Source organism: Crocuta crocuta, unplaced genomic scaffold (genome assembly GCF_008692635.1).
Source record: "Crocuta crocuta isolate KB4526 unplaced genomic scaffold, BGI_CrCroc_1.0 scaffold71, whole genome shotgun sequence".
Classification (NCBI taxonomy): Eukaryota; Metazoa; Chordata; class Mammalia; order Carnivora; family Hyaenidae; genus Crocuta; species Crocuta crocuta.
In genome coordinates this window covers 569,245-596,256 of record NW_027527548.1, presented here as the reverse complement: position 1 = coordinate 596,256, position 27,012 = coordinate 569,245, and the positions used below count along the sequence as shown (strand labels likewise).

The 27,012-nt window shown below is 43.3% G+C and overlaps 1 protein-coding gene across 9 annotated transcripts in view; it reads left to right on the top strand.

The window, feature by feature from the left end:
* NCOA3 (nuclear receptor coactivator 3) overlaps positions 1–27,012 on the top strand; it is a 65,215-nt gene that overhangs the window by 33,386 nt on the left and 4,817 nt on the right. Inside the window, exons 2-19 of one of the 9 annotated variants that reach the window (XM_077765939.1) lie at positions 652–756; positions 1,647–1,819; positions 2,312–2,412; positions 3,966–4,140; positions 4,408–4,596; positions 4,728–4,829; positions 8,684–8,824; positions 9,113–9,260; positions 9,986–10,377; positions 10,548–11,416; positions 12,631–12,766; positions 14,279–14,476; positions 15,125–15,394; positions 15,488–15,614; positions 16,597–16,768; positions 23,036–23,329; positions 24,938–25,042; positions 26,255–26,480. In XM_077765939.1, coding sequence (XP_077622065.1) covers positions 671–756; positions 1,647–1,819; positions 2,312–2,412; positions 3,966–4,140; positions 4,408–4,596; positions 4,728–4,829; positions 8,684–8,824; positions 9,113–9,260; positions 9,986–10,377; positions 10,548–11,416; positions 12,631–12,766; positions 14,279–14,476; positions 15,125–15,394; positions 15,488–15,614; positions 16,597–16,768; positions 23,036–23,329; positions 24,938–25,042; positions 26,255–26,480 — 3,904 coding nt within the window. In that variant the 5' untranslated portion in view covers positions 652–670. Of the gene's footprint in view, positions 1–638; positions 757–1,646; positions 1,820–2,311; positions 2,413–3,965; positions 4,141–4,407; positions 4,597–4,727; positions 4,830–8,683; positions 8,825–9,112; positions 9,261–9,985; positions 10,378–10,547; positions 11,417–12,630; positions 12,767–14,278; positions 14,477–15,124; positions 15,395–15,487; positions 15,615–16,596; positions 16,769–23,035; positions 23,330–24,937; positions 25,043–26,254; positions 26,481–27,012 lie in introns of all 9 variants that reach the window. The other 8 variants (XM_077766002.1, XM_077765984.1, XM_077765965.1 and 5 more) reach the window with 8 other exon arrangements.

The window sequence follows — 27,012 nt, the reverse complement described above, 5'->3', positions numbered from 1 at the left end:
CTAATTTTTCCTTTGCTGGGTATAAATAAAACTTAGGAATTTTTTCTTATTTTTTCTTATTTTCAATTTATTTTTATTTTTATTTGGAGGGGGGAGAGAATGAATGAGAATGAATGAATCTTGGGCAAAGTCCATGTTAAATACAGAGCACAGCATGGATGGGGCTTCATCCCACTTTCCTGGGATCATGACCTGAGCTCGACTGACTGAGCCACCCGGGCGTCCCAAGGATTGTTGTTGTGTTTTGTTTTTTTTTTTTTATTTTAAGATATTAGTTTTAAGTAATCTCCACACCTAATGTGGAACTTGATCTCAGGGCCCTCAGTCCTGAGTCTCTTTTTCTTGTTGTTAAATATGAAGAAGATGCCTTCCTAATCCTTTGAAGTACTCAGAGTATTCAACGTACACGTTTTTAGTAAAACTTGAGAAAGATTTTAGTCTTGGGGTTGGACATTCTGCAGAATTAAACTGGAATGTGAACTCCTGACATTGTCTTCAGAGTACTTGTTTATAATAAAGAATATTAAGACTTACCTAACCATTTAGGGAAAGTAGTTCTGAATTACAAGATTTAGCCATTCAAGCAAATGACACCTTTATAGAATCATGGATGTTTTATAACGTTCTCATCTTATCAGCATTCTTTCTTAGTTGCTGATGTACTGGCACAATGAGCGGAATAGGAGAAAACTCCTTGGATCCACTGGCCCCTGATTCACGAAAACGCAAATTGCCGTGTGACACCGCAGGACAGGGGTAGGCCGCTTGTTTTCTCATCCTTCCCCAACGTCTCCTCCCCCACCATTATTTTTTTGGCTTAAAGCTAACAGTTTAGTTTTCTGTTACTTAAATTCTCTGCTAGGTTTTTTTTTCCTTTGCTTAAATAATATGATTTTGCTTTGACTTAAGTAGAATGGCACAGTGATCAGGCAGACATCCTTATGATATAATATAAATCTTACTGCTGATTCAGGTAGAAGAGAATTAGTCTAATGACTAACAGTTTTGATGCGGAGGGGGGGGGCATTTCTCAAGGAAAGAGGTGGGTAGGAGTCAGGAATAGATAATCAGGATTGTTGCAAGTCAGATTACTCTTTAAATTCCCGTAAGAAAATGTTGTAAGTTGATATTTTGACCTTTGTGGGGTTTCATCTTCCTTTTCCTGAATAAAGTTTGAAGTTAAAAAAAAATAGAAATCAAATATTTCATGCAGTGATACACTAGCCTTTTTAGTATTTGCCAAGGTCAGTATGACTTAAGTTTTAATAGGATTCTTACGAAGTAAAAAATGGCTTATAAACCTTATGTAAACCTTGTCATTAATAAGTAGCTATTTTCAGCTACCTTTCATTATTATTCGTTGTTTACTATGTCTATGAGGTAAAGACCGTGTACCCTCATTTTCTGCCTGATCAGAGACTATGTCTCCCCAGGGCCACCAGGCTGAAAGAAAGGCGGGTAGCGTTTAGGTTTGCCTGGATTTCTGCTGTACTGTACTGCTTCCCCAGGTTCTATTGGCTAAATTTAATTTGCTTATATATGAAGGTACTGGTGTTTAGAGACTGAGTCTGCTTACAGTTTTTTTCTGATAGGGACATTCATGGCCTTTCTCCCCCCCCCACCCCCCATCCTGTCTTCTCTCTCAGCCTTACCTGCAGTGGTGAAAAGTGGAGGCGGGAGCAGGAGAGCAAATACATTGAAGAACTGGCTGAACTGATATCTGCTAATCTTAGTGATATTGACAATTTCAATGTCAAACCAGATAAATGTGCAATTTTAAAGGAAACAGTAAGACAGATCCGTCAAATAAAAGAGCAAGGTAATACAAAGTAAGAAGAACACTCAAATCTTTTCAGAAGGAACTTATTAACTGTATTTACATTTGCCTTTTTGCTACCTTGTTGCTCATGTGTGGACTGCTGCCAGTTGAACCTCTTAGCTGTGTGACTGGGCAAATGAGTTGACCAATTTAGTGCTCCTTGAGAAATAGTTAATAGAGCATTAGAAAGAGACCAGTGTTCTCACCCTGTCACATGTCAGTTCCCTTTCAAGGAAGCCATGGGATAGTATGTGTTAGTGGTGAAAGAAAATTAAGGGTATTTTCTGCCCTCTTGGGTAACTCTTTTAAGTTTCAAAAATTGTAGCATTGGTTTCTTATCAGGAAATGAGTGTGTGCATATGTATGCGTGCATGTGCGTGCGTGTGCGTGCGTGTGTGTGTGTGTGTGTGTGTCTTCTGGGGACTGTTTGGAGGTGATTTGATCTGTAACTGATAGATGTGTTGTTTGTAGTATTGTCTTCTGTCTTTTCAGGAAAAGCCATTTCCAATGATGATGATGTTCAGAAAGCTGATGTTTCCTCTACGGGGCAGGGAGTTATTGATAAAGATTCCTTGGGACCACTTTTACTTCAGGCAAGTAGATTATACTTGTGGGGAATTGTTGACATATGCTTTTGTGACGTGCTTAAAAATTGTTTTGTAAGTAGGTGTCTTAAGTAGGTTTGACTCACCGACATGACTCACCTACAGCGTGTTTCTCTTGCTTTAAAGCAAGAGATGGGGGCAGAGAGGAGGCTCTTCATAAAGTGCAACTGTTAACTTTAAAAAAAAAATTTTTTTTTTAAATTTCTGAGAGAGCGAGACAGTGTGAGCAGGGGAGGGGCAGAGAGAGAGGGAGACACAGAATCCAAAGCAGGCTCCAGGCTCTGGGCTGTCAGCACAGAGCCCGACGTGGAGCTAGAACCCACAAACCGTGAGATCATGACCTGAGCCAAAGTCAGGCACTTAACCGACTGAGCCACCCAGGTGCCCCAGCTTTTTTTGTTTCAACTAGTTCACTCTAACTACTTTTTAGTTGATCAGTTCAGTTCTTCTTTGTAAATTCTCATTCGGGAGTGGGATAGCTCCTGTAGCTTGATTTGATATCAAATGGAAAAAGCAGGAAGTGCTAAGGGTGATTTTCTTATTTTTAAAAATTCTTTTCAAGATGTAATTCTTCAAAAATTAGACATTCATTCAGATTTTATGTTGACTATATTTATCTTTTTCCCCTCAAAATTATTTAACTTTTAAAAATTACATTTATTATTTAAAAGAAATTNACCGCGAGATCATGACCGGAGCGAAAGTCGGACGCTTAACCAAATAAGCCACCCAGGCGCCCCTAAAAGAAATTTTTCTAATGTATTTTTATTTATTTCTGAGAGATAGAGAAAGAGTGTGAGCAGGGGAGGGTCAGAGAAAGAGGGAGATACAGAATCCCAAGTAGGCTTCAGGCTCAGAGCTGTCAGCAGCAATCCTGACTCGGGGCTCGAACTCACAAACCATGAGATCATGACCTTAGCCAAAGTTGGATGCTTAACCAACTGAGCCACCCAGGCGCCTCTCAAATTCTGTTTATTTTTAATTTTTTAAATAAAATCCTATAGTAATTGTGCTATTATTACTAGAAATGGTTAAGTGGTGGGTGATAGTTGTTTGCAGTGGTTGTTAAATCCATAGTAGTTGTAAAAAATTCTGTTTAGTACTAAGGCTGGTGTCTTAATTGGCCAAGGCTGCGTAACAAAATATCACAGATTAGGTGCCTTAAACAACAAATTTATTTTTTAAAGTTCTGGATGCTGGAAGTCCAAGGTCAAGGTGTTGGCATGCTTGGTTTCTCCTGAGCCCTCTTTCCTTAGCTTGTGGATGGTTGTCTTTTCCTTGTGTATTCTTGTGACCTTTTCTCTGTGCGTGTGCCTCCCTGGCATCCGTCTTCTTATGTATGAACATCAGTCCTTTTGGATTAGAGCCCTAGTCTTAAGAACTCATTTAACCTAAACATTCTGTCCCCCGCCCCCTATAACCAGGTCCCTATCTCCAAGTATCCAAATATAGCCACATTGAGTGTTAGGGCCTCAACATGTGAATTTTGGTGGGGGGTACAGTTCAGTCCATAATAGCCAGCATTAACCTCTCTACTTTAGGCGTTGGATGGTTTCCTGTTTGTGGTGAATCGTGATGGAAACATTGTATTTGTGTCAGAAAATGTCACACAGTACCTGCAGTATAAGCAAGAAGACCTGGTTAACACAAGTGTCTACAGTATCTTGCATGAAGAAGACAGAAAGGATTTCCTTAAAAACTTACCGAAATCTACAGGTAGTCTTTTAATGTGTATTTTCTTTAAAAAAATTTTTTAACACACAAAAATGTTTATTTTTGAAAGAATGAGGCAAGTGGGGGAGGGACAGAAAGTGAAGGGAGAGCAAATCTGAAGCAGAGCCCAGAGCCCAGTGTGGGGCTGGAACTCATGAGCTGTGAGATCATAACCTTGAGCCAAAGCTGGACACTTAACTGACTGAGCCACCGAGGTGCCCCTGAGTTACCAGCTTTTTAAAAAACTTTTTTTCAATTTGTTTTCCAAAGTCAATGGAGTTGCCTGGACAAATGAGACCCAGAGACAAAAGAGCCATACTTTTAATTGCCGTATGCTGATGAAAACACCACATGATATTCTGGAAGACCTAAACACTAACCCTGAAATGCGCCAGAGATACGAAACAATGCAGTGCTTTGCCCTGTCTCAGCCGCGAGCTATGATGGAGGAGGGGGAAGGTAAGATGCACCACGTGTTTGAGATGTTTTGTAGTTCTGTGATTTCTCTCGTTGTGTTCACTTACTTGCCTGTTGACCAGACCTGTCCAGAAGTTAAATGTAATCCTTACCTGGTTAAATTTTTATCATAGATTTGCAATCCTGTATGATCTGTGTAGCACGCCGCATTACTACAGGCGAAAGAGCATTTCCTTCAAACCCTGAGAGCTTTATTACTAGACACGATCTTTCAGGTAAAATCTGTGTGTGTGTGTGTGTGTGTGTGTACACGTTTTGTTCATTTGAGAGTTTTTATGACAGTTAACTATTTCTGCAGCCTGCACTGTCACATAAAGTGTCTGTACCCCCTGTAGTGAATGCTTTGCATAGATTATTTTTTATGTTTCTTGTTTTAAAGTTTATTTATTTATTGTGAGAGAGAGAGCGTGCGTGCACAAGGGAGGAGCAGAGAGAGGGAGAGACAGAATCCTAAGCAGACTCCCCATTGTCAGCACAGAGCCTTCGTGGGGCGCAAACTCACAGACTGTGAGCCAAGACCAAGAGTCAGATGCTCAACTGACTGAGCCACCCAGCACTCCCATTTCTTATGTTTTTTATGCAACTAAAACTTACCTTGACATGTGAGTTGGGATATACTTGACCATTAAACTCCCTCAAATAAACAAACAAAAAATAAATGTAGAAGCACCTATCTTTCTCTTCAAATAGCATTTGAAATCAGGATATTTCTTTTCTTCAACTTCAAACCCGTTTTTCATAAGCAAGTCTTCAGCAGTATGGTAATTTAAGGAGAATTACTGGGAGTAATTTTTGATACCAACATGAGCTTCAAACTTGGTCTGCTCTTTTATGACTATGGAAATAAAGACTTAAAGCCAGTGTAAGTGATCAAGCAAAATGATGAAATGAAAATGCCATTGCATCATTATCTGTATTCACCTTCAGGGTTACTCATGGGATCATCTAGCCCTGAATGGTGATGCCAGGGCTAGTCTGGTAGGTGCCATCCCAGAGATGAGGAAACAGGCCTGGTGATAGAGATTGAGTTCGTTGTCCAAGCTAACATCTTGGCTGATAAAGAATTTGCAGTTGGGTCTGCCTGATGTCAAAGCCTTTGCTATTTGCTTTGTGTCTACCGTGTGGACCTACAACAAGTGATTTGAGAAAATGGAATGCATTTAAATATACATGGAGCGCTGGGTGGTGGCTCAGTCATTTAAGCATCCAGCTTTGGCTCTAATCTCGTGGTTTGTGAGTTCGAGCCCTGCATCCGGCTCTGGCAGGGGAGACTGCCTGGGATTCTCTTTCTCTCCCTTCCCTGTGCACAGTCTCTCTCTCCCTTTCAAAAATAAACTTGAAAAAAATTCAAATACACATAACATACCTATAGTTATGACCTGTGTGTGCACATGTGCATATATATTTATGTATCCTTACGTACACATACATACATAGCAGTATTTTATTGTTAAAAAAAAAAAAGAACTATTTTTGTAGTTCTCCATCATTTTATGCCAGGCTTAGTTACCTGTCTTGAGGCTGTTTGAGATTAATTTCCACAGATGAAGAAAGTAGCAAAAAAAGTTCTTTGTATACTTGACAATGTGTTTATACTGATAAATATTATTTTATAAAGGAAGAATTTTTTCTTTATTTACTTTGAGATAATCAAACCTGGTGACAGGAATTTTGATGTGAATTTTTACCTTCTAGAGTGGTTCTTACTCTGTGTCTATGATGTTTTGGCAGGCTAAATTTTCTCCCTGAATAACAATATTTCACATTTTATAACTGAAAATACTAAACAGAACATGTTTACGCAAGCAATTTAGTGAATAGAACCTTAAAAATAATCTCCTTAATGTCTTTTCTTATTATAAAAGTTAGAAATTACCAGGCAGGCCAAAGGAAACGAAATCCTTTTGTCTGGGTCACATCTGAGAGCCATCTGACCATAGCTGGTATTTTCCAGTTACTCTCTCTCCTTTCATAGGAAGTTTGTTGCACTCAACAGAATACTTTTTTGACCTCTGGAGAGATTTCATTCACTGTCCCAGACGTAAACTTTTTTGAGCATCTATTTTGTGTTTGTCATCTGGGTCTCAGAGCCAGTCTCAGAGGAGGTGGTTGAGGACAGATCAGCCTTGTTCTGAGCACAGCACGTAAACGTTTATTCTTTCCTGGAATGCATTTGTCACTTCTCCCTCAGTGTGTTGTTTTTTTCCTTTATTATTAAGATTTAAAAAATTTTTTTTCAATTAAAAAAAATTTTTTAATGTTTTCATTTCTGAGAGAGAGACAGAGAGACAGCATGAGCAGGGGAGGGTCAGAGAGAGAGAGAGGCACAGAATCCGAAGCAGGCTCCAAGCTCTGAGCTAGCTGTCAGCACAGAGCCCGATGCAGGGCTTGAACCCACGAACCGTGAGATCATGACCTGAGCTGAAGTTGGACACTTAAGCAACTGAGTCACCCAGGTGCCCCAAGACTTTTTTAGTGTGTCATTAAAGGTCTGGATTTTAGGGGTACCCGGGTGGTTTAGTCAGTTAAGCGTCCGACTTTCGCTTAGGTCATGATCTCANAAGTTTTTTTTTTTTTTTTAAATAAGCAGCAGGCAAAAGTTTATTAGAGTAGAAGATTAGAAAATTAATAGGAAGCTCTCTACAGAGAAGGGACATTTGAAAGTGAATGCCCCTAACTAAGCAGATTCTTACCTGGGGTCTCTGTCCATGAGCTCATCCACCATTAGTGCCTTTCTCCTCCCTAGTAGCGTTTTCAGAGCTATCTTACACCATGTGAAGCTTTATGAGTTTTCCCAGTCCAAACCTGATTTTCTTCAGCATTTTTACTTTTTTGACACACACATCATGGAGAGGATAAATAAATTCAAAAGCCTTTTCTAGATCTTTCCCAGTCTGCCAGGGATCAAATCATTAAACCACTTGTTTTAAGTCATTTGTCTGCCCTTCTTGGTTGGGTCAGGATTCCCATCAGCTTCCCGATTTGGTAGACCTGTTGGTGCTGAGTGAGCATAAGAGGTCGTCTGGGTCTGCGTATTTCATTTCTCAGTGAGGCATATGCACGGCGGGCAGAAACAACCATTGATTGTTGATACCAGCCTGAGCTTTGGATCATAGTCGGGCATGTTTTGGGCCAGGAGCATGTTTTATTATGGGCGTCCGTGTCCCAAATGTTGGTCACACAGGTTTTGCCCTGGGTGTCCTCAGTAATTAGTTTGAATTTTTAAAATGTGACCTCAAACGTCCTGAGGGATCAGCAAGGCTCACTTCAGAAGCACAGTTCTAGAGGCTGTTGTGGTCCATCAACAAAGTTCTTATGACTCATGTTTTCTGAATATTCTCTTCATCCAACATAGCTGGTGCTTTCTCCTCACACTGCTCTTTCTTTGACAATGGATCAACTATTTTCTTCTTGGCTCCTTTTTTGCCACTTTTTGTTAGGTGTTTATTCTTGCCAGCGGGCCCTGATGCTGCTCCTAAAGTGTTGAAAGGCTTAGCCATCATTTTTTAAGGGCCCTCTTCATAAAACCTTTAATTTCATAGTATTTTTGAGTTGTATACATTTTGTCTATGTAGTGTATTTGATGATAAACAGAAGTTGTCAGAAACTTCCAGACTTGTAGAAATGAGTATTTGGTTAACCTTCCTGGTTTAGATTTTAAGTGTCCAAAAATACAGTTACCTCTCAGATGAAAAGAATTGTCCCTGCTAGCTGTGTAGGTAGGTGTTTTCATAGCTCCAGGGACAGAATATCTTCAAAAGAACAATTTTAGTGGTAGGTGTTGTTTTTTTTCTTCTAAGTGAAAATGAACCTAAGGTTATCTGGCCATGTTCTGTTCTGTACATTCAGAAAGTGAAAGGAGTTCTGTGATGCTCTGTACGGTAGGACATTTCATGTAAGGATGTCTCGTAGGATTGTGTCCTTAAAAAGGAAAGCTCTGGATATAGCAGAGTACATGGAGCCAAGATTTAGTGTCTTTATTTTATTCTTGAGAGCTAAGCCATGCAGTCAGTGTGCAACTGGGAAATATGTGTGGGTTGGATTTAACTCTTTATTTTCTGTTTAATAGGAAAAGTTGTCAACATAGATACAAATTCACTGAGATCCTCCATGAGGCCTGGCTTTGAAGATATTATCCGAAGGTGTATCCAGAGATTTTTTAGTCTTAATGATGGTCAGTCATGGTCCCAGAAACGTCACTATCAAGAAGGTAAAGAATTCTGAGGTTGATTCTTGGTCTTGTTTGATTTTGTGTTTGTATAGCATAACACATGAAGTATATACACGGCTGTAGTTGCTGTTCTGTGCGTGCGGGGTATGAAAGAGATTCTCGAGAACCCTTCTTTTAGCCTACTTGTAATTGTGGTGCAGGTCCAGGCTTTTCACTGGGTTTTGAAAGCATGGCACCTGAAGTATATTTCCTTTCTTTTCTCTCCTCTCTTTTATGTATCTGTTTTGCCAATTGTAGTCACTAGTAATGGCATATTTTCCCCAATAGCTTATATCCATGGCCACGCAGAGACCCCAGTGTATAGATTCTCATTGGCTGATGGAACCATAGTGACTGCACAAACCAAAAGCAAGCTCTTCCGAAATCCTGTCACAAATGACCGGCATGGCTTTGTCTCAACCCACTTTCTTCAGAGGTAATGATAGATTACTGTGTCTCCTCATGTTAAATGCAGCAGTGTACTCAAAGTGCCTTACTATTAATGTAGAAAGCAAGATTTAACTAGAGAAAAAGCACAGACTCTCGTTTTGCTAAAGTGAGTTCAGATTCCTGGGTTATGGTATGTTTTTTAAGATTATGTGAAAATGAGGATTTGCGCATTAATCACTTCCTGGGGAATGGGAAGGCTAATGGGTAAAAGAACATATCTAATGTGACTACAGCTGTTAACTTTTTATTTCTGACATGTTACATTGCTTCTAGGGATTGCGTGTAAAATTTGAAAGTAGACTTTACAGAAAATGGATAGTTACTGTTACCATTGCTGGTGGTAAATGAGCCACACATGGAAGAGCAGAATATGCACCTGTTAATGATCTTGAGTAATTTGCAGGTACCTCCAGGTTAGCCCCTGGATTTGTGGCAACTCTAGTAAAGTCCTGCTGCAATCCCAGTTCACATAACTATTGGCCCTTCACGGTGCTGTGGTGCTGGTCCCTCCTACAGACTCTGTGGCATATTAAAAAGTATGTTTTTGGGCTCGTAACTGATGAGTATTTCAATTGGAATTGATCCTAAGTGTTGGGATGGTGCCTAGGAAGTGAAGTTCCTAGCACTCCATCATTTAAAAAAAAAAAAATCTTGAGTGCTTTAATGCATGCTTGTAATATTTTAGTGAAGGTTTGTCTCCTTTCTTTGCAGGGAACAGAATGGGTACAGACCGAACCCGAATCCTGTTGGACAGGGCACTCGGCCTCCAGCAGCTGGATGCAGCAGTTCGGTGGGCGGCATGAGCGTGTTGCCACACCAAGGCTTACAGGTGCTGAGCGGTAGGCCCTGTGGCTTGGCCGGCCCCAGCTCCACGGGGCAGATGAATGTGCCTCGCTACGGGGCACCCGGTACCGTCGCCTCACTGAACCCTGGGCCAGGCATGCAGTCTCCCTCCTCCTACCAGAACAACAGCTGTGGCCTCAACATGAGTAGCCCCCCCCATGGGAGCCCTGGCCTTGGCTCCAGCCAGCAGAACATCATGATTTCCCCTCGTAATCGTGGGAGTCCGAAGATGGCCTCACATCAGTTTTCTCCTGTTGCAGGTATTTGTGTTTGCATTTCCTCTTCTTTGTCTTTTCAACTTCAGGAATCCTTCTCTTTTTACTCTAGCGTAATTCTTTTTAAAGGTAGTTCATTTTACAACAGCATGTGGTGGTGGTTTGTTACAGCATCTGATGATCTAATTCCTGCCTTAATTTTTCTCCACGCCCAGGTGTTCACTCGCCCATGGGATCTTCCAGCAGTACTGGGAGCCACAGCTTTTCTAGTAGCTCTCTGAGTGCTCTTCAAGCTATCAGCGAGGGTGTGGGGACTTCTCTTCTCTCCACTCTGTCTTCACCAGGCCCCAAGTTGGATAACTCTCCCAATATGAACATAAGCCAGCCAAGTAAAGTGAACAGTCAGGATTCCAAGAGTCCTTTGGGCTTGTATTGTGACCAGAATCCAGTGGAGAGTTCAATGTGCCCGTCAAACAGCAGGGATCACCTTAGTGACAAAGAAAGTAAGGAGAGCAGCATCGAAGGGTCAGAGAATCAGAGGGGTCCTCTGGAAAGCAAAGGTCATAAAAAATTACTGCAGTTACTGACCTGTTCTTCTGATGACCGGGGCCATTCCTCCTTGACCAACTCCCCCCTGGATTCAGGTTGCAAAGACTCTTCCATTAGTGTCACCAGCCCCTCTGGGGTCTCCTCTTCGACCTCTGGAGGAGTGTCCTCCACCTCCAATATGCACGGGTCACTGCTGCAGGAGAAACACCGGATCCTGCACAAGCTGCTGCAGAACGGGAACTCCCCGGCAGAGGTAGCCAAGATCACTGCCGAGGCCACAGGGAAGGACACCAGTAGTTCAGCGTCTTGTGTGGAAGGGAGTGTCAAGCAGGAGCACCTGAGTCCTAAGAAGAAGGAAAGTAATGCGCTTCTTAGATACCTGCTGGACAGGGACGATGCTAGCGATGCTCTCTCTAAAGAACTGCAGCCCAAAGTGGAGGGAGTGGACAGTAAAGGGGGTCAGTGCAGCAGCTCCGCCGTCCCTAGCTCGAGTCAAGAGAAAGACTCTAAAATTAAGACAGAAGCGAATGAAGAGGTAACTTGTCCTCTCTACATTCCAGTTTAGTCGTCGTGGTTAATCCTTGCATTTCTGTGTTAGAAAGACAGTATGTTATGTGCAAACTCTTATCTTCTATTTTAGGATTATGTAATGGAAGTTATTCTTGAGCTCTTGTTTCTTCGTAATTCTTTTGGGCATCAGTGAAGTGTAGTGTGACGCAATTTGGAAATAATCAGATGTGTAGGTTTTAAAATGTGACTATAACTTGAACCAGTCAGTAGCGAATTTGAGAATTTTCATGGAGGTTTTTTTGTTGGAGCAGATTGGGTCATATAAAGGTATTGTAGAAAGAAATGCCGGGGGAGGGGGGGGGACGACATGTGTTAAGCAACAGAATTTTGGTTTTGACCTGAAATCATGTTTCCCTTGGTACACAAGCTCATTCCACATAAGCGTTTCTCAAACTCTTATCTCTTCTGGGAGATGTCAATATGCACCTGAGAAAATGAAAGTCTTGGGGAGTCTTGCTGTTAGGATGTCTGTTTAATTTTGTTTAGCCCAGCGCTCTGCAAATTTATGGACCAAGAGCTCTTTTTATTTTATTTTTTAATATTTTTAAACGTTTATTTATATTTGAGAGATAGAGACAGAATGTGAACAGGGGAGGGGCAGAGAGAGAGGGAGACACAGAATGTGTGGGAGGCTCCAGGCTCTGAGCTGTCAGCACAAAGTCCGACGTGGGGCTCGAACTTATGAACCGTGAGATCATGACCTGAGCCGAAGTCAGACACTTAACTGACTGAGCCACCCAGGCGCCCCCCAAGAGCGCTTTTTAAAGCATGCCTGTGAATCTCTCGTTGAACGTCAGCTTGTTGCCTTTATTACTGATCATACTTGTTTTTGGAAGGTATGTATAGAGGCAGTCCTCTGTCAGCCGATGATCCTGAGTAACCTTAGTTGGAAAATACCTACAGTTTGAGAATTAAAGTTCAGTTGCAGATTAGAAAATGCACCGTTTGAAAGCACTTCCAAACCCAGAGATTTATTTCAGTAGTTTAAACGGTTCTTTGTTTCAGGGAAGAAGATTTGGGCTGGGGGCCTTAGGAAGCTAGCCTTTAAATTGGGCATTATCATTTCCAGTAACTGTTGTGTTTTACTTGTTTCTGTTTCATTTGTGTGCTTCTTATGAAAGTGTATACCTGTATATCTAATAATGCACACAGGTTAATTAAAAAAATTTTTTCCCCCAGGGATCTGGAGATTTGGATAATCTAGATGCTATTCTTGGTGATCTGACTAGTTCTGACTTTTACAGTAATTCCGTATCCACAAATGGTAGTAATCTTGGAACCAAGCAGCAGATGTTTCAAGGAACTAATTCTCTGGGTAAGAAAGAACGAAGTCTTATTTTTGCTGCCTTTTTAAAGTTTTTGCACACTCGTATGTATAGTTACTCCTTGAACCACACAGGTTTAAACTGCACATGTTTACTTACACATGTGTATTTTTTTTTGGTATAAATACAGTACAGTACTGTAAATATGTTTTCTCATGATCTCTTTGTTTTCTTCATTTTATTAGGCGTATGGTACATAATGCATATAACATAAAATATCTGTTAATTGACTTATCTAGAAGTCTTTTGGTCAAAGTAGGTGATTAGTAGTTGTTTTTGGGGAGTCAGAAGTTATGTGGATTTTTTATTCTCTCTGGGGCTTGGTGCCCCGAATTCCTGTGTTGTTCAAGAGTCAGCTGTACTCTTACACTAAGGTTGGAGTCTAATTAACATTTTTTTGTTTTATTTTTTTAAAAGAGACAGAGTGTGCGAGAGCAAGCATGTGTTCGCGAGTGGGGTCGGGGGGAGAGGGAAGAGAATCTTAAGCAGGTTCAGTGTAACATGGGCCTCCATCTCATCACCCCGAGATCATGGCCTGAGCCAAAAACAAGAGTCCGACACTCAACCAACTGAGCCACCCAGGCGCCCCTAATTGGCAGTTTTAACTTCAAAATGCATACTCTACCTCTCAGTTTTTAATACTAATTCATAGTACATATGTTTTAAAAAGCCTTTCTAGACATTTTTCTGTTTTTAAAAGTTTCCTATTTCTAATTAGTAAGCCAGTAATCGTAGAACTTTGAGGAAAATGTTCATCATTGGCTGCTCCAGATCACTACTAGGTACCTGACCATGTATTTTTGTGAGGCACAGAGACTTAAAAAGCAGCTAAAACTGTAGATTGAAAGCTGTCCTGTGACACTCGTGGAGCCTTGTCATTTAGCTGTGGGACTTCTTTAGTGTTTGCTGGTTCTCCCTCAGCCTCACCTCCACAGCTGTGTGGTTTCCTCATTCATCGGTTTAACGAGGGTGTATTACAGGTATCGATTGAAAAAGAATAATTCACTGATATCAGGAATGGGGATTATTCATTTTCGGTGGTACACTTTTCTAAAGTGAAATGGGTAGTCAGATCAATCAAATGGACTGGAAAAAGAAAAAAGTTAGGAAATTTTGCATTTATTCCTTGTTTGACTAGAGGGCAACTTACCTGGTTACATTTAATAATATAATTTTAAACAGAATCCACTTAATAAGTTCCCATAGGGAGGAGCCTCTGGGAGTTTGAGTCCATTGATAGCAGTTAGAGTATGAAGCGAAGCAGGGCCCAGGTGACCCTGTCAGGCTGTAGGACGATGCCCAGGCCGGCACCTGGCACTGGGCTCTTGTCTGCTGTGCTTGGAATATGTGGGTTTTGTCCCTCCCACCCCCCTTTTTTTGTGCTTAGTGTTTATTTTAGTAAGAAAGACGGTCTTGTGTGGGTGGTGTTGGTGTTGACGTATTGTCTTTGATTGCATACGTGCTGAATTGTAAGAGGACTCTGTATCGTGCATGTGTGTCAGCAGGTTTGAGGAGCCCACAGTCTGTGCAGTCCATCCGTCCTCCGTACAGCCGAGCCATGTCCCTCGATAGCCCTGTGTCTGTTGGCTCAAGTCCTCCAGTAAAGAGTGTCAGTGCTTTCCCCGTGTTACCGAAGCAGCCCATGCTGGGTGGGAATCCGAGAATGATGGACGGTCAGGACAATTATGGCTCAACTATGGGTACATTATTTCTAATAAATATTTATGATTAAAATTTTCTTTTGGGAAAAGCAAATTTAAAATACTTAAAGCCATTTAAATAATTTTGGTTAAGTAATAGGTTTTTGATTAACATTAGCATACTACTTCTTTCATGGGTTTCCTTAATTCTGTGTCTTGGTTATTTAAGCTCTTTTAAAAAATATTTTTTTATTTATTTTGAGAGAGAGGGAGCCTGTGTGTGTGTGTGTGCATGTAAGACATGAGCAAGTGGGGGAGGGGCCAAGAGACGGGGAGAGAGAATCCCAAGCAGGCTCTGGGCTGACAGCACAGAGCCCAACTGGCGGCTGATCTCACAAAGTGTGAGATCATGACCTGAGCTGAAGTTAAAGAGCCTGATTTGTAACTGACTGAGCCACCCAGGCCCCCCTGGTTATTTAAACCCTTAAGGAAGCTTTTGGTCTAAGACCTTTTCTAACTTGTAATGTATACATGGCAACAGTTGCCTATCAAAAAATGTCTTAAAGAAATAGTCTTCATAATTGGCCAGCCCTGTTCTTAGGATGACAAAGCATTTTTTTGGGTCAAGTTCATGTGTAATGACTGTACTCACATAAGAAGGATTTCGGTATAATCTGGAAAAGACATAATCATTTCTCCCTGATTTAGGTGGACCAAACAGAAATGTGACCGTGAATCAGACTGCTTCCTCAGGTGACTGGGGCTTACCCAACCCAAAAAGTAGTAGAATGGAACCATTGAACTCCCCTTCCATGGGAAGGCCAGGAGCGGATTACAGTGCTGCTTTACCCAGACCTGCGATGGGTGGCTCGATGCCCACATTGCCTCTTCGGTCCAACAGCGTCCCAGGTGTGAGACCAACGTTGCAGCAGCAGCAGCAGCAGCAGCAGCAGCAGCAGCAGCAGCTGCTTCAAATGCGTAAGCATTCCCTTCATAAAAAGAGAAAGATGATTTAGGATATTTTTGCTATTGCCTTCTCTGAAAATGAATCTGCTCTTTTTCCTCCACCAGGGCCTGGTGAAATTCCCATGGGAATGGGGGTCAGTCCGTACGGCCAGGCAGCACCGTCTAACCAGCCAGGTTCCTGGCCAGATGGCATGTTGTCCATGGAACAAGGCCCTCATGGGACCCAAAATAGGTGGGGCTTCGTCATGTGACTCTGTAGAAAACATTAGCATTGGATTATCTAGGGAAAGGTCAGAAAACAGGAGCCAAGTCTGAAAGAGAATGAGAAAAACTCACCATGATTGAGGTGCTTGGTTGTCATCTGGCCATTTCAGGGATGGTGGTGAAGGCGAACCCCAGCATGCTGTTTTTGTGAATTATGTGGAGTGTGTTTGTCTTTCATCTTTACTTAGCTTGGTCAGTAACTCATTTGCATGAAAGAAGCTGCCTGTCAATGTCACTTCTAACTTCAATTCTATAATAAAAAGTGACTTGATCTATTGAGTAGACAATGGTGTAGCTCTGTGAGTTTAGTAGCTTGAGTGCTTCTCTACCCAGTAGAGAGCAAATAGTCATTATAGAATTTGTCCTCAGGCAGAATGAATGTCTGGGTCCCTGCCCTTCAGATGCATTGGAGGCCTGTGGCACCTTGCTGTGCGTGTATAGAGTTTGTATTATACTTGTTAATACGTGAGCTCTGTGGGCCAAGCAAGAACAAAACGTTATTCTGACAGGTCCCAGGCTCAGTTCACTATGGTCTAACATGTCTGGTTTTTCTTTTTCTCTGGCCCTTTGTTGGTTACTTCAACTTCACAAATACCGTAACGACCGTCTTGTGTGATCTTGAGAATAGCACCCTGTCCCCTCCCCCTCAACCTCTGCTATCCCCCAAATGTCTGGGGATCTTGTAGTTCTGTTTTGGTGGGATGGCTGTACACAGGTGTGTGGCAGCTAGCTGCGGTGGCTGTAGGACGGCCTGGCGGCAGCTTAAACCATGGCCTGCAGTGTCAGCTGGTCCCGTTTGCCCTTCTCTGTTACTCAGTTGGTTTATTATTTCTACTTGTCATATGTACGTTATTACTGCGTATTAAAAGCATGTGTGTGTGTGTGTGTGTGTGTGTGTGTGTGTGTAATTGGAAAAGCACCACTGGCATTGATTGCAAGTCCATTTTTAGGCCGCTTCTTCGGAACTCCCTGGATGACCTCCTGGGGCCACCCCCTAGCCTGGAAGGGCAGAGTGATGAGCGGGCGTTGTTGGACCAGCTGCACACCCTCTTGAGCAACACGGATGCTACGGGCCTGGAAGAAATTGACAGAGCTCTGGGCATCCCTGAACTTGTAAATCAGGTGGGTAGCACTGACATGGACGTGTAAGTGTGTGTGTGCACACGTGCTCACACATTCATGAAGCCGTGCACAAGGATGCCTTGTTGTGTATCTTTCCTGTTACCTGTGTTACCTCCCTGTGTTGCAGATGCCAGCGTTACAGTCAGAAGACGGCCTCCCAGCAACCCCCTGGTTTGCAAAGCTGTCAGAATTTAGGCAACAGTAGAAATGATGCAGTAAAACTTCTGTGCATTTTTAAAAATACTTTTTTCTTATGTTAGTTGAGTCTGCGTTTTTAAAATTACTTCTTTCTGCTACCTAGTCTACCAGTGTATACTCTTGAGACGTGTGTGTGTGCACGTGTGCGTGTGCATGAGAGGGAGGGAGGGAGACAAAACAGCTTTATGGTAGTGAGTGTGAACATCTCAACAACAGCATCGCTTATTCCCAGTTACCTGTGCGGCCTTATGAAAATACGCCATTCACAAACCTGTGGTTTTGAAAGCAGTGCATTCCGTCGTGGCTGTTTGCATTTAAAGGAACTGTGTGTGCGTGGGCGTTGTCTCAGTCTGTGTACTCAGTGACAATCAGGAGAGGTTCCCAGGGGTTGTCACTCTTTCTTGGGGAGACAAATGTATACACTCCATTGTGGCAAACGCCGCAGCAATTTTTAGAGGGAGGCTGGGAAATGGACAGTGGATGATGTGCACCTCCAGCGATGGCAGTCTCGTGACCCCGACCCTGAAGCGCGGGGTCTCACCCGGCTGCATGGGGGTGGAGGTGAGGATTACACCGAGACTGACAAGCTGGAACTGCCCCTTAAAATTTTAAGTTGGAAATAGCTTTCTGTGTTCTACTGATAAAATAGTGGTCACTATGTAAAAAAAATTTTTGACAAAACAAAAAGTGTGTATTTTAAAAAAAGTTAAAAATCCTCTGTAATCCTGGCACAAAAAAAAAAATCATTAGTAACTTTTGAGTGTATATTTTGGAAAAAAGGGAGCAGACTTGGGACGCCTGGGTGGCTCAGTTGGTAAGCGTCCGGCTCTTGATTTTGGTTCAGGTCATGATATTGCAGTTGATGAGTTTGAGCCCCGCATCAGGCTCTGTGCTGGCAGCTTGGAGCCTGCTTGGGATTCCTTCTCTCCCTCTCTGCCTCTCCTCCACTCATGTGCACACACATGCTCTCTCAAAATAAATAAACTAAAAAATTTTTTTAAAAAGGGAACAGACTTTAAAAGCACTTTGGTAACCTATTTTACTTATGAAAGTCTTCCTTAGTCATCTTTTAAAAATTTTTATTTAATCATTTTTTCACTTTTTAAAAGTAATTTCTACACCCAAACTGGGACTTGAACCCATGGCCCCAGGATCAAGCGTTGCATGCTCCAGTGATTGAGCCAGCCACGTGCCTCCTCAGTCAACTTTTTAAAATATATACATCTTTAATTTTAACAGCCAAATGGTATCAATTACATCAAACACAGTTTATTTAACCAGTGCTCTAGTGATGAAAATTTAACTAGTTTCTAAACAATTCCCTGTCATAAACAGTTCTATAAATTACTCCCCTCTTCTTCACTTAGTCTGTTTTCTCACACATGATCCAAGAGAAAGGTTGTTTGGCTTAGAGAGAGTGTACATCTTGAGGCTTTGCTACATACTTTCAGGTTGTTTTCCTGAAGAATCATCCACCTGCTTTCCCACAACACAGAGTGATGATTGCGGAGTCCGTCACCCTCGCAAGCACTGTGCTGTGGCCCACGTAGGTGAAAGACGCACGTAGTGTGGACATCAAGTGATGACACATACGGAGCATGATTATTCTTTTAAATCTTTTCCAGTCTGGTTGGCAACAAAGATGCTTGTTTTATTTATTTTTAAAAAAGATTTTTACGTAACCTTTACACCCAGGGTGGAGCTTGAACTCAAAACCCTAAGATCAAGAGTCTCATGTTGTACTGACTGAGCCAGCCAGGCCCCCTAAAGATGTGTGTCTTAAATTGTAGTTTGTTGATTGCAAGATAGAACATATTTTGGGGTTTTTTTTGGGTCATTTATATGTGTTTTTGAAATAGCTTCTGATCGAGTTTTTCTTGGTATGCAACAGCACTTTATTTATGTAAGTTTACTTACTGATTTATTTACTGATTCTTTCATTTAACAAACATTTGCCTTCTCTATGCCAGTTAGTGTTGGAGGCTGAGGGGAAGCAGTGAGCAAATTAGTTCCTGCTCCCAGAGCTCACAAGCCGTTGGACAGGCAAGGAGCCACCCAGATAGCGGCAGACACGGTAGGGAGCGGTTAGAGGAAAGGCCTAGGACACCAGGAGACTGTGTCAAAAAAGAACCTTTTCTTAGGGTGTGGGTGGGGTGTCAGATTTTTTCCTCTAAAAATGCCCTCTATCTGAGCTACCATTTGAAGGCTGTTAACTTGTCTAATATATTTAAATAGTTTTCCCGACTTCTTTTAAGTGGGGACTTGTTTGTACAGTTGTTCTTTACTTTAAAAATGTTTGTGTTTTCAAGTCCAGAATGAGGAGATAAAGAATTACTGGGGACTTGTGTGAATGGTCAGGACAGCTTTGTTCTTGGGGAGATGACATGTAAGTTGACATTTGAAGGGTGAGAGAGAGAGAGAGAGGAGATTGCTGTATACACTGGTGTCGGAGAGGAGAGGTAAATGGAGGTTGGGTTCCACAGAGCCGTCCTTCGGGGATTTTTCCGCTATGTTGGGAAGTCATAGAAGATTTTAAGCAGGGCAGTTATGAGACTTGCTTTTCTTTTTGGTTGTAGTTCATTTTAATTAAAAAAAAATTTAAGTTTGTTTATTTTGAGAGGGAGAGAGAGAAAAAGAGACCACCAGTGGGGGAGGGCGTGGGGAGGGCTACAGAAGATCTGAAGCAGGCTCTGTGTGGACAGCAGACAGCCCAGTGTGGGGTCTTGAACTCGTGAACTGTGAGATCATGACCTGAGCCAAAGTCAGACACTTAACCGACTAAGCCACCCAGGTGCCCCTAATTTTTTTTTTAGTTAAGTAATCTGTGTTTTTAACTTTAACATGATACAGAAATACACTCTTTGAAGAATCACACACAGCCTAGTCAGAGATTGTGAAACTCAACTCTTTATTTTGGAAATATTCTAAGTAATATGCTTATGTAGCTGTTTTCTATCAGCTTTAGTCTATATCTGTTGATTTCCTGGTAGGATAGTTGACAATGCGTTCATAGTCCCTTATCTGAGAACTTTGGGGTCAGGAATGCTTTGGGGCTCAGGAATTTCTGGATTTAGAAAGGTGAAGTGGTGCATGTATGCCGTATATTCTGTGATGCCCCTGTTGGAGTTTGGAGCAGTACTGTGGTTTTAGGCAATAGCTGGTCATCAGACACGCTAATACTTTTATAGCAAAATACATAGTCCCACTGAGTGAGACATGTAGAGATTACGTATTGCTTCATAAAGTTCAGGTCAAGTTTCGCTATTAAATAACATTTGGTGCTGATGAACAATTGTGTTGCTTTTTTTAGAACTTTTTTTGGGGATTTTTTTTTGAATTTCAGATAAGAAATTGTGGATCTGTATTTAGCTCCCCTTCCTCCACACCCATACACAGTACCTGCTCAGGAGTGTGTGCTCTCTTTACTGCCAGTATGAGTGTGTCTTTTGTTGTTAAATAGGCGGTCAGTATTTATATTCTTTTGGCTCATTGCTGAGTCAGGTATAGTTTGTATAGGTTTTTGGTTTTGATTTGTCTGATTTCAAGTTAATCGCCATTTTCTTTTATTTTTGACATTTGTTTTGAGAGAGAGACAGAACGAGTGGGGGAGGGGCAGAGAGAAAGGAGAGAGAGAATCCCAAGCACGCTCTGCACGGACGCGGGGCTCAAATTCATGAAACCGTGAGCTCATGACCTGAGCCGAAACCAAGAATTGGTCGCTTAACCGACTGAGCCACCAGGCGCCCCAGCTGCCGCCTTTTTTGGTTTGCTTTGTTTTTATGCATTTCTGATCCTTCCCAAATGCTGCGGCAGAACTGTAAAATTTCTCTTAGGTTTTTCATCACGTGCTCAGACACATTATTAGGTAATTCCTCAGTTCCCCCCTTCCCTCCTGTGACCCCTCTGCGGGTGTGCTTGGTTCTGTCCTGAGAGGCAGGTCTAGACGCTCGTGTCAGATCTCCCAGCTCCTGGTACCAAGTGGTTTTCCTTCTTGCTTTATTCCTTCATTTTGTTGAAACGCAGTTTCTATTAATTTCTCCATCCCCACTGCACACGATTGAGTCTGAAAATACCTTTTATTCCACTTTATAGACAGATATGTCAGAGTGCTGTCTGGGGAAAGGTTGGTATGAGGGGACAGAGCAGACACATGGATGCCAGTTACTATGAGAGTCCAAGACAGTATCTTAGAGAGGGTCACAGCCGTGGCATGGAAGAAGGGAAGGGTGCATAGTATGGCCTGGAAGAAAACCGACAGCACTTGTTGGACCGTGTGTGCAGACACATGCTTGGAAAGGGAGAGGGGCACCTGGGTGGCTCAGTCAGTTGAGTGTCTGACTTTGGTTCAGGTCATGATCTCACAGTCTGTGAGCTCCAACCTCACATTGGGCTCGCTGTTCTCAGTGCAGAGCCTGCTTTGGATCCTCTGTCTCCCTCTCTCTGTGCTCCTCCCCTGCTCACGCTCTTTCTCGCAAAAATATAACCTTTTAAAAAAGGGGGTGGATGGGGCACTTGTGTGGCTGAGTTGGTTAAGTGTCCAACTTCAGCTCAGGTCATGATCTCACGGTCTGTGGGTTCAAGCCCTGTGTCGGGCTGTGTGCTGATAGCTCAGAGCCTGGAGCCTGTTTTCAGATTGTGTGTGTGTGTGTGTCTCTCTCTCTCTCTCTCTCTCTCTCTGCTGCTCCCCCGCTTGTGCTCTGTCTCTCTCTGTCTCAAAAATAAATAAACGTTAAAAAAAATTTTTTTTTTAAATAAAGTGGGGGGAGTAGAATGTGAGGCATCCAGATTGTTGGCTTTAGTTCTGGGCAAACCGTGTCGCCATGTTGCCATGAGGGAAGATTGGAGGAGAATTGGTCTTTTGGGTGAGGGACTCTTTGGAACCATGACCTGTGGTTTCTACATGTGACTGACGTCTGAGATGCCTGAGACAGCCCGGTAAAGGTGTTAGGCAGGCATGTGCGCAAGCAGAGGGAGAGTTCAGAGACATTCAGGCTGGAGACCAGCCCAGCAGTTGTCACCATAGATGAGGGCCAGAGTTCAAAATGTAGCCGGAGAACAAATAGGGCCTCGGACCGAACCCTGCTGAGCTCTTCACGTGCCCCCAAAGGAGAGATCAGGGAGGTGGGGAAGGTGAGGGTGGTGTCACGTCACAGTGGGGTGAAGTGTGTTTGGGGACGAGACTGTTGCCTGCACACTTGGCCTTCTGTGCCCGTGGATGGGACGGTAAAGGTGAACGCAGTATCTCACAGGCTCTTCTTAACTTAGCATGGCAGCCTCTTCCCTCCTGCAGAATTTTTTTATGTTTATTTTATTTTTGAGGGAGAGAGTGTAAGTGGGAGAGGGACAGAGAGAGGGAGACACAGAATCCACAGGCTCCCGGCTCTGAGCTGTCAGCACAGAGCCCGACGCGGGGCTCCAGCTCATGATGCAAGATCATGACCCGAGTCGAAGTCGGACACTTTGTATTTTTCACTACTTTTTCTGTCACTTGCTGGACCTTATTTTGTATGCATTCTTAGCATGCAGAGAGGTGATGTCAGCACATGGCAGGCACTTATATATACTTACTGAGTAAACGGATTTCTTAACAGTCCCACCAGCCATACAAATAATAGTGAATGACCACCTTTAGGTTTTGTTTGTGCAACTACAGATAGCCTTCGGGGGATATAAGCTTATGTTGATTTGTCCTGTTTCTACCAAGATCACTTGTAACCACTGTCAAAAACATTCTTGTGCAAATTATATGGGAATTAATTGATCACAGTGGCTTTAATTAAGTTTATTTTATACTTGGCTTGGTCTGTGTTGGTATAGAAATCTGGTCTGGAACAAATAGTATTTCTCCAGACACTTGAGTATCCATGTGAGGCTTTGAGCTAGGCACTAGGACGCACCTGTGAAAAGATGGGTCCTGATCTGTATTGTTACAGAATTTCAGACAAACTTGATTTTGCTTTTGGAATGCTCTACATCCTTGTTCATATGCATTGACTTTATTTTTTACTCATTTGATTTCTGTTACATTCTCATGTACTTCACTGTTCATTTATGTGTTTAATGTTTTAGGGACAAGCTTTGGAGTCCAAACAGGATGCCTTCCAAGGCCAAGAAGCGGCAGTGATGATGGATCAGAAGGCGGCACTATACGGGCAGACGTACGCGGCACAGGGGCCTCCGATGCAAGGAGGCTTTAATCTTCAGGGACAATCACCATCTTTTAACTCTATGATGAGTCAGATGAGCCAACAAGGCAGTTTTCCTCTGCAGGGAATGCATCCACGGGCCAGCATCATGAGGCCCCGGACCAGCACCCCTAAGCAGCTCCGAATGCAGCTTCAGCAGAGGCTGCAGGGCCAGCAGGTGACCAGCACGGGCTCCTGTCTCTCTGTCCCTTGTCATCCAAAATACCTTTCTCATTTTGACTTCTCTGTAACGTTTTATTGCTATAGATGGTTCCTTGGTAGGGAGTGGTCCCTGCGGCTGCATCAGGCTGTTCTGTTGTGCAGGTTAAAAGTAAGAAGTGTCAGAGAGGATTGCCCTTAGGGGAGAAGAGTATTTCTTGGTGGCTTCATGAGTTTTAGAGGTAGATGATTTCTTTCCTTCCTTCCTCCCTCCCTCCCTCCCTCCCTTCCTTCCCTTTTTTTAAGTTTATTTATTTTGAGAGAGAGCGCGAGAGCAAGTTGGGGAGGGGCAGAGAGAAAGAGAGAGAATCCCAAGCAGGCTCTGTGTTGTCAGCGCAGAGCCCTTTGCGAGGCTCAGACCCCCCAAACCATGAACTCGTGACCTGAGCTGCAATCAAGAGTATTCTTTTTATGGAACCTCTGCCTTCTTAGATGGCTTGTGAAACTTGAGCTCCCTTAATATTCTGAGATAAGATATCTCTTTTTTTATTGTTTCCTTAATCCCCAGCAAATTTTACAATTTAATTACCGATATTGTTTTTATGTCTTGGCTGTGCTGAGTCAGTACATGTGGCAGAGCCGAGCCGCATAAACCCCAGGGTGAGTGTGCCATCCGGTGAGCCGAGCCTCTGCTAGGCGACTCGGGCGCCCGGGGAGGCCGTGTCAGGGCACTCGTGGTGGCACTTGCCTTTTCACAGCTTCTTCCCACTAAAAGCTACCGAGGAGAAGCTAACAGAAGAAGTAGTAGTAGTAGTTCATCCAGAATTTGAGCAAGTTAAAGCTGTTTCCTAATGGCCTAAATAATCCCAGAGAAAATTTGACTTTAGGAATCCTTTGAGTTACTGTTGAAGATTGTCTTTTTTTTTAATGTTTGTTTATTATTTAAAAAAATTCTTTTTTATTTATTTTTAAGAGATAGAGCTTGAGCGAGGGAAGGGCAGAGAGAGAGAGAGAGAGGGAAGCACAGAATCTGAAGTAGACTCTAGGCTCTGATCCGTGGCTCGGACCCACAAACTGTGAGATCATGACCTCAGCCAAAGTCAGAGGCTTAACCAACTGAGCCACCCAGGTGCCTCAAAGGTCATCTTTAAGCTGCCCAATTATACTTTCACTTTTCTTCCTGATGCCAAATGAGAAAGCTTCATATGCTTGCCAAGAACTTTTCAGCCTGAACTTTTTTGAACACAGGGCTTGAACTCACGACCCTGAGATCAAGACCTGAGCAGAGATCAAGAGTCGGACGCTTAACCGACTGAGCCACCCAGGTGCCTCTTTTTTTTTTAAAGATTTTATTTATTTTTTAGTAATCTCTACACCCACTGTGGGGGTCGAATTTAGAACCATGAGGTCGAGAGTTGCATGCTCCACCGACTGAGCCAGCCAGGCGCCCCTCAGCCTGACCTGTTTTGAAGTGTGGAGTGTGCTGGTTTCGTGTAGATGTGTCGTGACCAGGTTATGGGGCTGGAGGTAGCATCGTGACCTCCCTGGGTGTGCTGAGGGTTTGGAAAGCTGTTTGGGGCTCATTGATGTGCTCCCCTTGCATCCTAACCAACCTCTCTCTCCTCAGTTTTTGAATCAGAGCCGTCAGGCACTGGAAATGAAAATGGAAAACCCCGCTGCTGGGAGCGCAGCAGTGATGAGGCCCATGATGCAGCCCCAGGTAAACCCCCAGGTGAGAACAGACCTCTCCGAGCGCACTGCCGTGGGCCCTGTGTGGGGCCTACTCCGTGATTGGCCCTCGGTATATGCGCGTCACGGCGAGTTTCTGGTGTAAGAGACCATTCCATGGTCTCCTCACACTCCCTCTTCCACTCTTCTGTCTTGCTGGTGATGAGGAAGAGGTTCTTTTATTAAAACTGCTAGTTTGTGTTTTCTAATTAAGTCCCTTTGTGATTATTTGCTGTGTTGTGAAAATAGCTATCACTTATTTTTTTAAGGAATTTAATCTGTAAACTTTCTCTGGTTCTGGGTTATGAAACCACATGCTCGTTGGGTAGAATTCGAAATTATAAGAAGAAGAAAATAAATAATACATTGTCCTACTCCCAAGGACCACCTCTGAGATGACCTGTTTCCCATGGTGGGAAGGATGATGTTCAAGGTCTCTGTAACCTGCAGCCCAAGGTGGAGACTGTTCTGAGGTTATTAATGTCCATGAGGCAAATGGCCACCCGGAAGTCCTCTACTGTGGTTGGAAATTCTGTTCATAATTATTGTGGAGAAACAGTGCCCGGTGTTTACTGACTTGGGCCTACTGGGAAGTACTTTGAATGCAAGATATCTTGAGTAAGCTGAGCTTGAATAAGCTATCTTTTTGGTACCCTCCAAGAAAAGAAAAGTTTGCTCTTTGGAGATGTTCTCTCCCAGCTGATAGGGCCCAAATCAGCTTTTTTGTTCTGGGCTTTGATCATGTGACCACAGCCACTCCTCACCCTCCATCTCTCCTTTCAGACGCTTAAAAGAGACTCTACGAGCCCTTCCTGGGGTAGCTTCCTGCTTCCCGGAGGATGGCCCTATTCTTTCCGGGTGCTCTGTTATGCCTCCCCTCCTCCTGCACTCTTACCGCTGCCCTTTTCCTTCTTGTAGTTTTATTTCATAGTTTCTGAAAAGTTTGTCCTCAGATTCTACCCTTACATGTTCTCTCGCTTTGAGAAATGTTTTCTGTGTTAAAGCTTGACAACTCGCCTGAACAGTTTCCAGGTCCCTGTTTTGCACGCGGTCCTGCTCACCTCGCCAGATCTCCTTTACCGTGATGAGAATTGTGCATTTTTTGAGAAGAGAGTCATTGGGTGATTTTTCTCCCCTCCCGAATTGTGCCGGTACTACATGCATGGAACTGGCTGGTTCTTGCTCTGTGTAATTACGTTCTTCTTTACGGGATCAGCAGGGTTTCCTTAATGCCCAGATGGTCGCCCAGCGCAGCAGAGAGCTGCTCAGTCACCACTTCCGGCAGCAGAGAGTGGCCATGATGATGCAGCAGCAGCAGCAGCAGCCCCAAGCCTTCAGCCCACCCCCCAACGTGACCGCCTCCCCCAGCATGGATGGGGTGCTGGCCGGGCCTGGGGTGCCGCAAGCCCCGCCCCAGCAGTTTCCATATCCGCCGAATTATGGTAAATTTGACAGAATGTCTTCTCCAGAGGAACATTACTAAGGACCTAAGATTCATAGGTCTGTTGCATGTTAAACACAAAATACTGTGTCCTCCCTTCTGTTAGTCACAAGAAAGGTGGAATTAATTAAAAATAACAGAACGAAGGATGTGGTGACCTATGAGGCAGACCAGGGACAAGCAGAGGCCAGGTCAGATGACGAGTTTTGGTCACATTCTGGAGGCAGTGGCAGGTCACTGAGTAGTAGACATGTTTGCACTGGGGAAAGGCTATCTGAGGCCTGTGCGTTAGAAGGCGAGAAGGGAGCGTGGAAGAAGGGAGGACCGAGCACCCCAAACCAGAGATGGTGCCCCGCAGCACCATAGACGCGGTAGTCTGAACGGAGAGCGTCTGACTGGTGGGAAAACCACCAGAATGTTTGCTGCGGTGCACAGGTGGTTGTAATTGAGGAGCTGTTCTAACAGGCATGGCGGTGTTTGCCCCCGGGTCTTGTTTTTCTCCGCTCCCCAGGTCTTGGTTTGCAGGAAAGACC